This window comes from Pelophylax lessonae (assembly GCF_965119305.1).
Source record: "Pelophylax lessonae genome assembly, chromosome: 4".
NCBI lineage: Eukaryota > Metazoa > Chordata > Amphibia > Anura > Ranidae > Pelophylax > Pelophylax lessonae.
The window spans coordinates 241364805-241377583 of NC_138771.1; the positions used below are offsets into that span (position 1 = coordinate 241364805).

At 42.6% G+C, this 12779-nt stretch overlaps 1 protein-coding gene across 1 annotated transcript in view; it reads right to left on the bottom strand.

Moving 5' to 3' along the window:
* GXYLT1 (glucoside xylosyltransferase 1) overlaps positions 1–12779 on the bottom strand; it is a 95170-nt gene that overhangs the window by 34344 nt on the left and 48047 nt on the right. The window contains exon 5 of the mRNA XM_082256488.1: positions 6596–6847. Within this exon, the coding sequence (XP_082112614.1) occupies positions 6596–6847 (252 nt within the window). The remainder of the gene's footprint in view (positions 1–6595; positions 6848–12779) is intronic.

The window sequence follows — 12779 nt, forward strand, 5'->3', positions numbered from 1 at the left end:
AGGGGGGACAGATGAAAGGGAGGACTTCCGTTTTAAAAATCACTGCTTTTTCTACCTGAATTATGCAGTTTTCAGTGCTGTCACATGACTTCGGTTCCTCTTCCTGCGGAGTCCAAGAGCAGCAAGTAGGTGCGGTTACTTCCAGGGAGGGGCACTGTTCCTGTGTAGCCAGTGGGCGTATACAGAATGGGAGGGGCTGATCATAGGTTTCCCGCCCAGTGTTCTCTCATCAGTAAGGATGCCTTGTACATCCTAATTCATGAGAAAATGAAGAAATTTACACAGGACTCTGGGGAGGTGCACATATACAGTATAGCTGTGCTGGGGGCAGGGGCACATATACAGTATAGCTGTGCTGGGCTCTGAATGAAGACTACCATAGGAGAAGGAAGCTGGACGGGGTGGGTGGGGGAGAGACTGTCAGTGTAGCTGGAAGTGCTCTGGGCTCAGCTCGCAGTCTACAATGATCATAGTACAGGCAATGCGACCAATCAATGACACCCTTTGCCATCTGTGGGACTTTGAAAATCAGCGACCTTGAAACGGTGCCTGCACTACTTTGATGCAACTTTGATCCAAAGAATTTGCAAAGTCGCACTCTAAATCTTAACAGTGGAAACGTAGACTGAAGCTCAGTTTCCACTAGTGCGACTTGTCATGCGACTTTGGAAAGTCGCATAAAAAGTCACGGCCCATTGATTTAAATGGCCCCCGTTCCCATCAATGCGACTTTGAAAATCAGCGACTTTGAAAAGGTACCTTCACTACTTTGATGCAACTTTTGATGCAACTGATCCAGAGAGTATAAAGTTGGATCGAAGTTGCATGAAAGTAGCACTCTAAGTCTCAATAGTGGAAACGTAGACTAAGGCCCCTTTCACACGTGTCCTGCGATTTGGGACTGCAAAGTCGCATGACAAGTCACACTCCATGATTTCTAATGAGTATTGTTCATATCTGTGCAACTTAGAGTTGCAATGACTTCAAAGTAGTCCCTGCACTACTTTGGTCTGACTTTGATGCGTTTTGAGGTCCAAAGACATAGGCATTGCTTCAAGTCAAGTCAAAATTGGTGCAAAATCGTGCGACTTTTAGGTCGCACAAGTCTGAAAAGGGCCTTAAGCTCCGTTTCCAATAGTGCAACTAATTGACACTCGTTCCCATCTATGCGACTTTGAAAAGGTATGTGGGGTTGAGAATTCCGCGCTTATGGAGATGATTTACGACTGCAGCCTACCTCAAAATACAGCCTGTAAGGACTATATTCAATAAATTGGTATAGGGATAGTGAGGTGGATGGCACTGCCTAAAATATTGGGATACTAATACAATAGGGTTATTCTGTTTAAATCTCTAACACCACAATAAATATGGAGTCTTCTTACATTAGCTGATGGATGTGAACCACACATGAGGCTATATCGATTTTATTGAATACACCATATATATGGGATCTCCAGGAAGACGTCATCTATGACGAAACGCGTCGGGAAGGTGTGCTGACGTCACCACGTGATACCCGGAGGTCGGACAGCGGCGTTCTACTGAACAAGCTGAGAATAGCGCTATTGATTTCAACATAAATGTAAGTTTTTTACCTTGTATACAATAAAGTGTCCTCTACATACTACACTATTGTGGGCCCTTTTTCTTGCATATCCCTTCGTGAGTATTGGGCTCTGGACGTGACTGGGCTTTGGACCATTTAGTATGGTGTTTGGTGTGTATCGCGGCTCCTTGCTGAATGTATAGACCACCCAGAGAGAGGTACCACGTCACCCGCAGGATTCCATTGATGCTCCTAGCTTTTGCTTGATGCCTATATACATCTGGGATCTGGTAAGCGTTTAGTGTGCCTGTAGCATGCAGCACTAACCGTGGATGAAGTCACAGTAATTGGTGGTGGATTCTTTTCCTGCACTCAGCACCTTACATTGGACTTTTGTTGTTCTTTTTTGGACATTATTTATTTATTCATTTATATATTTAACACTAATTTGTGTTATCCTATCGGAACATTCATCACTGAATATTTAATGTTTACATGTTATTGGTTGATATTTATCACAATTCACTGGTATTGTTTTATATAAGTTTGATTTACTAACAACACCTCAATTTAGCGCGGCTTTTTCTTTGCACTTTATATTTATATCTTCTGATTGTGCCATTAATATTTATTATCACTCACACCACCTATTCTCACCTCATTGCACTGAATGCACTTCTTTTGACTGTTGATTTTTTATGATATGCAATTATTAACATATTTATTGTGGTGTTAGAGATTTAAACAGAATAACCCTATTGTATTAGTATCCCAATATTTTAGGCAGCGCCATCCACCTCACTATCCCTATACCGACTTTGAAAAGGTACCTGCACTACTTTGATGCAACTTTTGAAGCGACTTTGATCCAGAGAGTGTAAAGTTGGATCAAAGTCGCACTCTAAATGGCAATAGTGGAAACGTAGACTAAAGCTCCGTTTCCACTAGTGTGACTTGTCATGCGACTTTGAACACACAGTCGCATGAAAAGTCACAGTCCATTGATTTCAATGATACACGTTCCCATCTATGCGACTTCGAAAATCAGCGACCTTGAAAAGGTTCCTGCACTACTTTGATGTGACTGATCCAGAGAGTGTAAAGTTGGGTCAAAGTTGCACTCCAAAGTCACTCTCTAGCCTAGTGGCTTTGTTTCCACTAGTGCGACTCTTAAGTTGTGCGATTTTGAGTGCAGCTTTGATCCAACTTTATATTCTGGATCAAAGTCGCATCAAGGTAGTGCAGGCACCTTTTCAAAGTCACTGATTTCAAAAGTGGCATAGATGGGAATGGGTGCCATTGAAATCAATGGGCTGTGACTTATGTGCCCTAATGTGTCCAAAGTTGCATGACAAGTCACACTAGTGGAAACTGAGCCTAAAATTCCTTAGAAATGGATCTGTATCCTTCTAAACTTTCACAAATGTTCCTTCGTAGCTTATTTCTTTCATTGTGCCAGTCACGTCACCCCCCTTCCCCCTCTCTTTCTCAGGAGAAGTTGCTGGCCTAATCAAGGCAATGAAGACAGGAGGAAATCATGGAGAAGGATAGGAGGGGATGGGGGTGGTGCTGGGCAGGTCTGGGCATGCCTGTCTAAGAAAGACCGACAACCTTTTCATGAAATGAAATACAGCTTAGCAAATTCAGATAAATGGAAATAGTGTTGTCGGTGAAGAACAGGAAGAAGCCGTTTGTCTAGTTTAGATAAGACTTTCTAAACTACACAAGCAGCTAGGCAGAAAATGAATAATATCAAAGACAAAGATATTTAACCTCCCTGGCGGTATGATTCTTTCCGATTTTAGGTGCTGAAAGCCGTACCATCATTTTGCATGTAATTCTTAAGAACGAGCAGCCCAAACAAACTATTTACATATGATTTTTTTTTTTACTGTGCGTTCTTCTTTATAAGATCTCAGGTATGATAAAGTTTGAAACACAAAATCATAAAATATAATAAATAACTATAAATAAGTTAAAGTATGTATGTATACACACACACACACATTATATATATATATATATATATATATATATATATATATATATATATATATATATATATATAAAAAGCACAGTAAAACTGCAGGAAAGGGCACTCGGGGGCAAACTAATGTGAATTTATTTTATTTTCTAATGTATCTATGTGTTTTGTGCGTTTTACAGTTTGAATTTGCCACCGGGTCCACCCCCCCTGCGAGCGTCACGTCGCAGGAGACAAAAGCCGGGCACAGAGCATCGGGAGGAAGATCCGGCCGTCGCACACTGCCGGGATACATCGCTGGATCCCGGGGACAAGGTGAGTACCCTCTCTTACAGGATCCAGCGATCTCCCTAGCGGTACCCCGAGTGTGGCTAGGGGTTACCGCTTTTGGCACTGAAATGTAACCCCAAGCCACACCCGGGAATACCGCTAGGGAGGTTAACATACCATTATTAGGAAAAAAAATCATTTTTGACTGGAGTTTCCCTTTAAGCCAGTGTGCATGGAGCCTTCTATAAATAAGAGTAAATGTATATTAAGCTACAAGCGCTTCTGTAAACCTATCAGCCTTGTGTGCCTAAGCACTCCAAAAAGGTATCACTAAAATAATTTAAGGCAGTTAAATAAAAGGGCTGGTCTATATTTGTACATAGCAATGTGTTCACAATAATACAATGCTCATCAAGCATATTAGGCCTCTATCTACTCTACCAACCTTACATTACAATGCTAGTGAAAATGGTTCATAATGGCAGCAAGAACATGAATCATGATATGCTCGCACAGCACCATCTTCTGGACATTCCTATAAACTACACAGTTGAATATTTCGTTACAGTTCTCACAACTGCAGGGTAAATCAAAAATCAGTGTCTTGAACAAAGGTAAAAGTTTACTTTAAATGGAATACCTAAATTGATTTGCATCTGTGTGTTTTACATGTGCTGCATTTACAAAGGAATTGTGCTGACTGGCATGGCAAACTGCAGCCAAGTGCAAAGAAAATCAAGTGAGATTTCTTACAAATGCAACGTCATGCATCTGTGTGAAAAAATTCTACCGAAAATCATAGATTTGCTTTTCTATAAACATTTTGCCTGTGCAAAATGCACATTGCATACATCTACAGAACCACTGAGAAAAGTAAACTGAGGCAAGAAAAGAGATTGTCAAGCACCCTAGTATGCAAGATTTTTTGTCTTTTTTAATAAAAAGACAGCCCATCGTAAACAGAGGTCTACTGCTTCGGGAGCTACTCTGTCTCACCTAGTTTCATGGATATCTAGTATCTGCCAGTCACAAGTCAGTCAACTGATTGAAAGTCATGTCATATTCATGCTTTTCACACTAGCTGCTTTTAAACAAGCTGCTGTGAGAAATACTCCAATTTCATCCCACAACGCTCCACTGTAGGTATAATCAGCTCCACCTCCCCTATGGATGCTGCCACTAAAATATTATGTGTCCCCACCAACTGAAACATGCATCAAAAAAGAATCAGATAGCCACACTTTGAAGTCTTCCACACAGAATATTAGGTAAATGCTACGAAAGTTATTTACCGCATCCTACCAAGATATTGCAAAGATTAGAAAAAAGAGGAGTTTTAGGTCAACTCCCTCACCGGATCCCAAAGAAAAGATCCTGAAGAAGCTTTACGCAAAATGCGTCTACCTTGTGGACCATAATGCTGTTGGTGCAACCTTGCATACTATGTAATGTGGTAATAACACACTGAGATGCATTTTTATGGGGTATTTTTGTAGATTTCGTGGTTTTAACTTGATTGAATAAAAAAATTGTATTGTTATAAATATTATTGTCCTCCTTTGAACCAATGAAGTCTGTTCTTTTTTTCTTTTTTTAGTTTATGCAGTCGTCCAAACAGTTTGTTAGCTAGAAGTCACATTCGCTTGTCTGAGTTCTTCCCTCTTATGCATTTCACCTATAATTCGGCCTATTTGTACATTGTGTTTCTTGACTAGGACTAGGCCCAACAGAGGGTGAAGCATTTTAGCAGAAGGAGCTCAGGAGAGAGATTTTTACTCTAGTAATAAACTACACAGAAACCTGGATTGTGACCATTATATTCTTTTATACTAAAAACTCAAATGTCATTGTGCAACCTCAAAAATTACTGGTAGCTTAACAAACGTAAAGTGTATGTTAAGAACCATGTCCGTTTCCTTTTTTGCAGTGTCCAGTTAGGAGATTCTTTCACTTCCTGCCCCAAAAACACAATAAGAAGTGAGAGTATAAAATCCCCTAGACCGTAACATGTGTCCTCACAAAAGGATTTCCAACGAGGATAACTTCTGTAAGCTATGACAACTAACGCTGTTGGATCTCCAATCACTTTCTGTACCAGATATGGTGGTCCCCAGGGCCATTGGGGAGTATAAATTTCCCCAGAGGGCACACAGACAATAAATAAAGACCGAAATTTGGCAATTTCATACTAAACTTTAAAAAAAAAAAAAAAAAAAAATGGCTTTATATACACTTAGAAACTTGCATTTTCTATATAACCCATAACACTTCACCTTTCTGGGTGGAAGGAAAAGATAATCCCCCAACAAGTCTATGTGGTTGTTTAATACGGACAGGAAAACATCCACGTATAACCAAAACAAGTATTACATGCCCAAAACTTTGACAAAAGCCATTTTTGTTGGAAAATTTTTCCACTCAAGGGACTGCTAGCAAGAAGCAATTGCCAAGGCAACTAAAAAAAAAAAAAAAAAAAAAAAAAAAAAATCTACCTGTCTTACAGGGATTTAACAACAAAACAGTCAGGAAGACTTGTGTGTGAATGCCATTATTACCATTTGGCTTCTTATAAATATCGGATATTTAGTTGTACTTTACAGAACACTGATGCGTGTACAACTTCCTATACACCCTGTATACACCCAATGTATACGTCTCCTATTTTACAATTCCCGGGCTTCAAATCACTCTTTGGTTTTCTTTACTAGTTAGAAATTTTGCTTTAATGAAATCTAGAACAGGATTACTTATTTCAGTTCAAGAGAAATCTCAGAAAGAGCATATATACTTGCCTTAAAGTGTTTCATTCGAATACGAGTCATGTTCATTAACATAACTCCAGAATTAATGCCAGTCTTTCCATAAAAAGGATGTCGAGCAAAGCGGTTATACCATCCTATGCGGGGCTCTTCATGTTCAGGAGCCATAGCAGCAATCTGAGTAGAATTAAACTCATTCAAGAAAGACCAAATATCATCCATAGGACGCAAGAACAGTATGTCTGTGTCGACATACAACAATGAATCCACATCCTTTAGTATTAACTGCAATGCAAAAGAAGCACTGTTAACAGAAGGGTTTTAAAATCATAGCGAAAATAGTTATTCAAGAGAGACAAACCAAGTAAAACTTAAAAAAAAAAAAAAAAAAAGATTTCATCATTGACTATTAACTGAATTATTTTACAAGTCATGTGTCCACAGATAGCAGCCATCTTGGCCATGACGTATCCATTTAGGGTGTGCCCCTATCCTCAATTGACTAATTCTGAGAAACATTGTTCTTTTGCTCTCATCCATTCAGATATGAGACATGGAGTGATTACCCTCACTACTATGTCACTATACATTGCCTATGTTTGAGCTTCCTAAAACGCACAGTCCTCCTCGTTAAAGAATTCTCTATGGAAATTGAGATATGTGCCTGATTACTATATGTACAGGTATGTATACATTTTCTTGTCCATATACTAGGTATATAAACAGGATATATATGCTGACACTGTAACTACAGCATGGATCCCCACATATACTCACTATTGGCAGCCTCCATTGTTCCCCCTAAACCCCTTTAGTGTCTGAATGCAATCTAAGACCCAATGTTATATTGTGTTTGATATTGCAAAAGTAGAAGGACTTATTTGAGATGTGTAAGACGATTGTATGTAATTAAAAGGAGAGATAAATGATATGCAATTGTAATTATAACATACTGAAAATGAGGTAACATATATATGTAATTTATCTAAACACTGTTATTTTTCACACAGACAAAAGAAATGATATGCTCCAGATGAAGCTTTTTTGTCTAAGAAAGCGAAACATGTCGAGCAAAGGTCATATGTTATATGGTGAATGGTAACTTATACTTTCAGTTGACCCCGCTGACCGGCACCATACTACTTGGGTGTCCGTCGGCGGTTCTCTTCTGATATCAAGTAACACGTTTCCAAGAATTATATGACTACTAATGATCTTGTACTCTGAACTGTATGTAAATTACTTTTATAAGTTCTATGTACTGAGATATTGTATAACATAGACCATTTTTTTGTGGTCTCACTGTGTCCTTAATACACAATTATCTGCCTGTATTTTTCTATGATTTTAAAATATTTAGTTTTTTGTTGAATAAAAGAAATCTTTTTAAAAAAACTCTTGTGCCCGAAATCCCTGTTTCCCAATCCTTCCAATTGACTATTAACTGTTAAAGTACAGCCAAAAATGGGATTTTTGACTTGCTATAAAATCTATTTCTTTGATGTTCATTGACGGACACAGCTCCTCAACATCTTAACTGCGTGGGTTATGCTGCCCCCTACAGGATTAGGACACTAGGCAGCAAAGAACTTGACTACGCCAATGGAGCAGTTCCAGGGGGGTATACTCCCACTCTCTGCTATAGGTACTCAGTTTTGTTACAAGTAGTGTCAGAAGAAAAACCCAAACTCCACAGAGGGGTGGGACTGTGTCAGTCAATGAACATCAGAGAAATGGATTATACGGTAAGTCAAAAATCCCATTTTCTCTTTCGTTCATTGATGGACACAGCTCCTCATCTTATTGACTATGTGGGATGTCCCAAAGCAGTGTCAAACATGAGGGGTGGGAACAGCGAGAAAAAAAAAGAAAAAGATAAAAACTTCCCACGTCTAAACATGGCCAACCAGGTAACATGGAGCTCAACCATAAAACTGGAGCTCACCTGAAAAAAAATTAAAACACCCTCAAAGAGGACCAAGTCCTCTAAACCGCAGCCTGCAAAACCTTGCGGTCAAAGGAAGCATCCGCAGATGCCAACACATCCACCTTACAAAACTTTACAAAACTTTGTAAAACTGTGTGCAGACGACCAGGTAGCTGCCTTGCAAACCTGCATCACTGACACCTGACAACGGAAGGCCCAAGAGGCACTAAGCACTAAAGCGCACTGCCTTAACAGGGAAAGGAGGAACCTGACCCTTAATGGAATAAGCCTGAACCATAGTCTGTCTGATGCATCTGGAAATGGTTGCAGCAGAAGCACCCATCCCTTTGCGAGGTCCATCCGTGAGGACAAATGGAGAGTCTTACTTTCTAAAAATGGATTTTTGTAAGAACTTACCGTAAAATCCTTTTCTCTTAAGCTCATTGACAGACGTAGTCTTCTTGATTCTCAAGAGCTGGGTTATGTTGTCTCCGCAGGAGTAGGACTAGGCAGAAAGACAAAACGTTCTGGCTCCACCTTAGGGGCAGTCCCTGAGGGTATATCCTCCCTCTCTCTGCTACAGGGAATCAGTTCTGTTTAAAGCAGTACAGAGAATTTAACCCAACCCAACTCAATGATAGAGGGGCGGGTACTACGTCTGTCAATGAGCTTAAGAGAAAAGGATTTTACGGTAAGTTCTTACAAAAATCCATTTTTCTCTATCGCTCATTGACAGACGTAGTCTTCTTGATTCTCAAGAGCTGGGACATCCAGAAGCAGTGCCACAAATGAGGGGTGGGATTGACAAAATCAAATCCAATCTAGAAGGCCCAACCGGTGCCAAACTAGACGTTTTAAAGGCTCATTATAAACAAAGAATGAGACTAAAGAAAAATTTTCCAACGGAAAAAACCCTCGAGGTAGACCACTGGTCTCCTCAAATTGCGGCCTGCAAAACCTTGCGGCCAAACGAGGCATCAGACGATGCCATTACATCAACTTTATAATGTTTAGAAAAGGTATGCACCGACGACCAGGTAGCCGCCTTGCACACCTGGACCACTGACGCCTGATGGCGAAAGGCCCATGACGCACTAAGTGCCCGAGTGGAGTGCGCCTTAACAGGGAACGGGGGCTCCCGACCCTTAATAGAATAAGCCTGCACTACCGTCTGTCTGATCCATCTGGAAATGGTCGCGGCAGATGCAGGCAACCCCTTTTTGGGTCCATCTGGGATCACAAAAAGTGAATCCGTCTTGCGAAACGAGTCTGTCGTTTTCAAGTATACCCTGATTGCCCGGACCACATCCAAGGAGTGTAAAGCAAACTCCCGAGGATGACTGGGCTTAGGACACAGGGAAGGTAATACAATTTCTTCATTCAGATGAAATTCTGAAACCACTTTTGGTAGGAAGGATGGATTCGGACGAAGAACCACCTTATCTCTATGAACCACCAGATATGGTGAACGACAAGATAATGCGGCCAGTTCTGACACCCTGCGTGCAGAAGTAATAGCCACCAAGAAGGCCACCTTCTGGGACAACGTGGGTAGAGGAATCTCCCTAATATCTTCAAAGGGAGGTTTCTGAAGAACCGACAACACTAAATTAAGATCCCAGGGGGGTAACGGCGCGTGCACTGGCGGAGCCAGATGTCGCACCCCCTGGATGAAATTCCGCACCAAGGAATGAGTAGCCAAAGGCTTCTGAAAGAAGATGGCTAATGCTGAGACCTGACCCTTGATAGTACTCAAGGCCAGTTTCTGTTCAACCCCTTGTTGCAGAAAAGCCAATATTCGACTAATCGAATAAGACCGAGGACGGAACCCCAAAGGTTCACACCATGCAATGTAGGACTTCCATGTGCGATGATAAATCTTTCTGGAAGTCGCTTTCCTTGCTTCAACTAGAGTAGGAATAACTGAAGCTGACAAACCTTTGTCCTTCAGCACCTGGGTCTCAATAGCCAGGCCGTTAAAGCCAGCGATCGTAAAGCAGGATGGAAGATCGGTCCCTGAGACAGTAGATCCTCCCTGAGAGGAAGTCTCCATGGGACGTCTGCCACCAGTCTGACCATGTCGGCGTACCAAGCTCGACGAGGCCAGTCCGGAGCTACCAGGATTACTGGGATTCCTTCCTCCTCTATCCTGCGAAGAAGTCTTGGCAGTAACGCGAGAGGAGGGAAGGCATATATTAGCTGGTATTGCCCCCACGAGGCGATCAGTGCGTCTGCGGTTTCTGCTAGAGGATCGCGGGAGCGAGCCACGAATCTCTGAACTTTCCTGTTGAATCGTGATGCCAACAGATCCACATCCGGGGTGCCCCACCGTAGGCACAACTGGTGGAAAACGTCTGGATGGAGGGACCATTCCCCCTGATCCAGGGTCTGACGGCTGAGATAATCTGCCTGCCAATTCTCCACCCCCGGAATGAACACCGCAGAGATTGCTGGAACAAATCGTTCCGCCCAGCGAAGAATGCAAGCCACTTCTTTGGCCGCTCGGACACTCTTGGTGCCCCCCTGGTGATTGACATAAGCCACGGCCGTGGCATTGTCCGACTGGATCCGAACCGGGCTGCCCTGGAGCTGCTCGGTCCAGTGAATCAGACAAAGTCTGATCGCTCTCAGTTCCAATACATTTATCGGTAACCTGGATTCTTCCGGGGACCAAAGTCCCTGGACAGATAACTGACCGAGAATTCCTCCCCATCCGGATAGACTGGCATCCGTGGTCACTATCGTCCAATATATTGGCAGAAATGACTTTCCCTGGCTGAGCATTGGAGACCGAAGCCACCAAACCAGAGACTCTCTGGTCTGTTTGCTCAATCGTATCTGATTGTCCAGGGATTCCGGATTCCGATTCCATCTGAGAAGAATCTCTTGCTGAAGAATTCGGGTATGGGACTGGGCAAATGGGACTGCTTCGAATGAAGCCACCATCAACCCCAGAACCCTCATGCAAGTCCGAAGGGAAGACCAGCTGTTGGACAGTAACAACTGGACTGCTGATTGAATCTTTCGGAGTTTCCCTACCGGAAGGAAAACTCTTGTCCTGACTGTGTCTAGAATTAGACCCAGATATTCGAGCCTCTGGGTGGGAACCAGAGATGACTTTTGCTGGTTCACCAGCCACCCGAATTCCTGTAAAGAAATCATAGTAATTTCTATGTTTTGTAGCAAGGTCTGAGGAGACTCTGCATGAAGCAGAAGATCGTCTAGGTAACCTAGAATCGATATACCTCTTTGGCGCAGAAGTGCCAACATTGGGGCCAACACCTTTGTGAAGACCCGCGGAGCCGTGGCGAGACCGAAAGGTAACGCCACAAACTGATAGTGGTTCTCCTCTACGGAAAAGCGTAGAAAACGCTGATGTCCTGCGAAAATGGGAATGTGAAGATAGGCGTCCTTGATGTCTATGGACGCTAGGACATCCCCTGGATGCAGGAAGGCTGCTACCGTGCGAATGGACTCCATTCTGAATCTTCTTATGTTGACGAAAGAATTGAGTGCTCTTAAGTCCAGAATTGGACGCACTTTGCCCTCTTTCCTGGGTATTGTAAACAGGTTTGAATAAAACCCTTGAAACCGTTCTGTCCAAGGAACGTGGACTACCACTCCTTGTTGTAGTAAATCTGACTGCTCTCCGCAGATCTTCTAAACGATCTGCGGATAGACGGATATTGGAAGGGAAGAATCGCGCCGGTGGGAGAGATCGAAACTCGATCTTGTACCCTGACCTTATGACTTCGCAAACCCATTTGTCCGGGATTCTGGAAAGCCATGGATCCGGGAACCGGCGAAGACGTCCCCCCACCCCAGTTATGGGTGGGGGCGCACCTTCAGGCTTTGGATGGTTTATCTACAGGTCTGGAGGGGGCGGGCTTTTGCTTGCCCGACCAACGACCCCTGACGCCTCCTGCAGGAGCTTTGGAGGACTTAGTTTTTTCACCCGCTGGACGAAAAAACCTCTTGTGAGCAGAAAAAGAAGGCCCTCGTCTTTGACGAGTTCCTCTACCTTTAAAATTTTGCGGTAAAAAGGTGCTTTTTCCACCGGTGAGATCCTTAATGATCTCATCTAAGTTGGCTCCAAATAGACGCTCTCCTGAAAAGGGGATATTAGCCAATGCTTTTTTGGAACCTTGGTCGGCTAACCAACCTTTTAGCCACAGTGTACGCCTGAGAACCACTGCTGAGACTGATGCTCGCGCCATTAATGGAGTGGCGTCTAACGCCGCATCACATACAAACTGTAACCCCTGTATCATTTGTTCCAACAAATCTGAT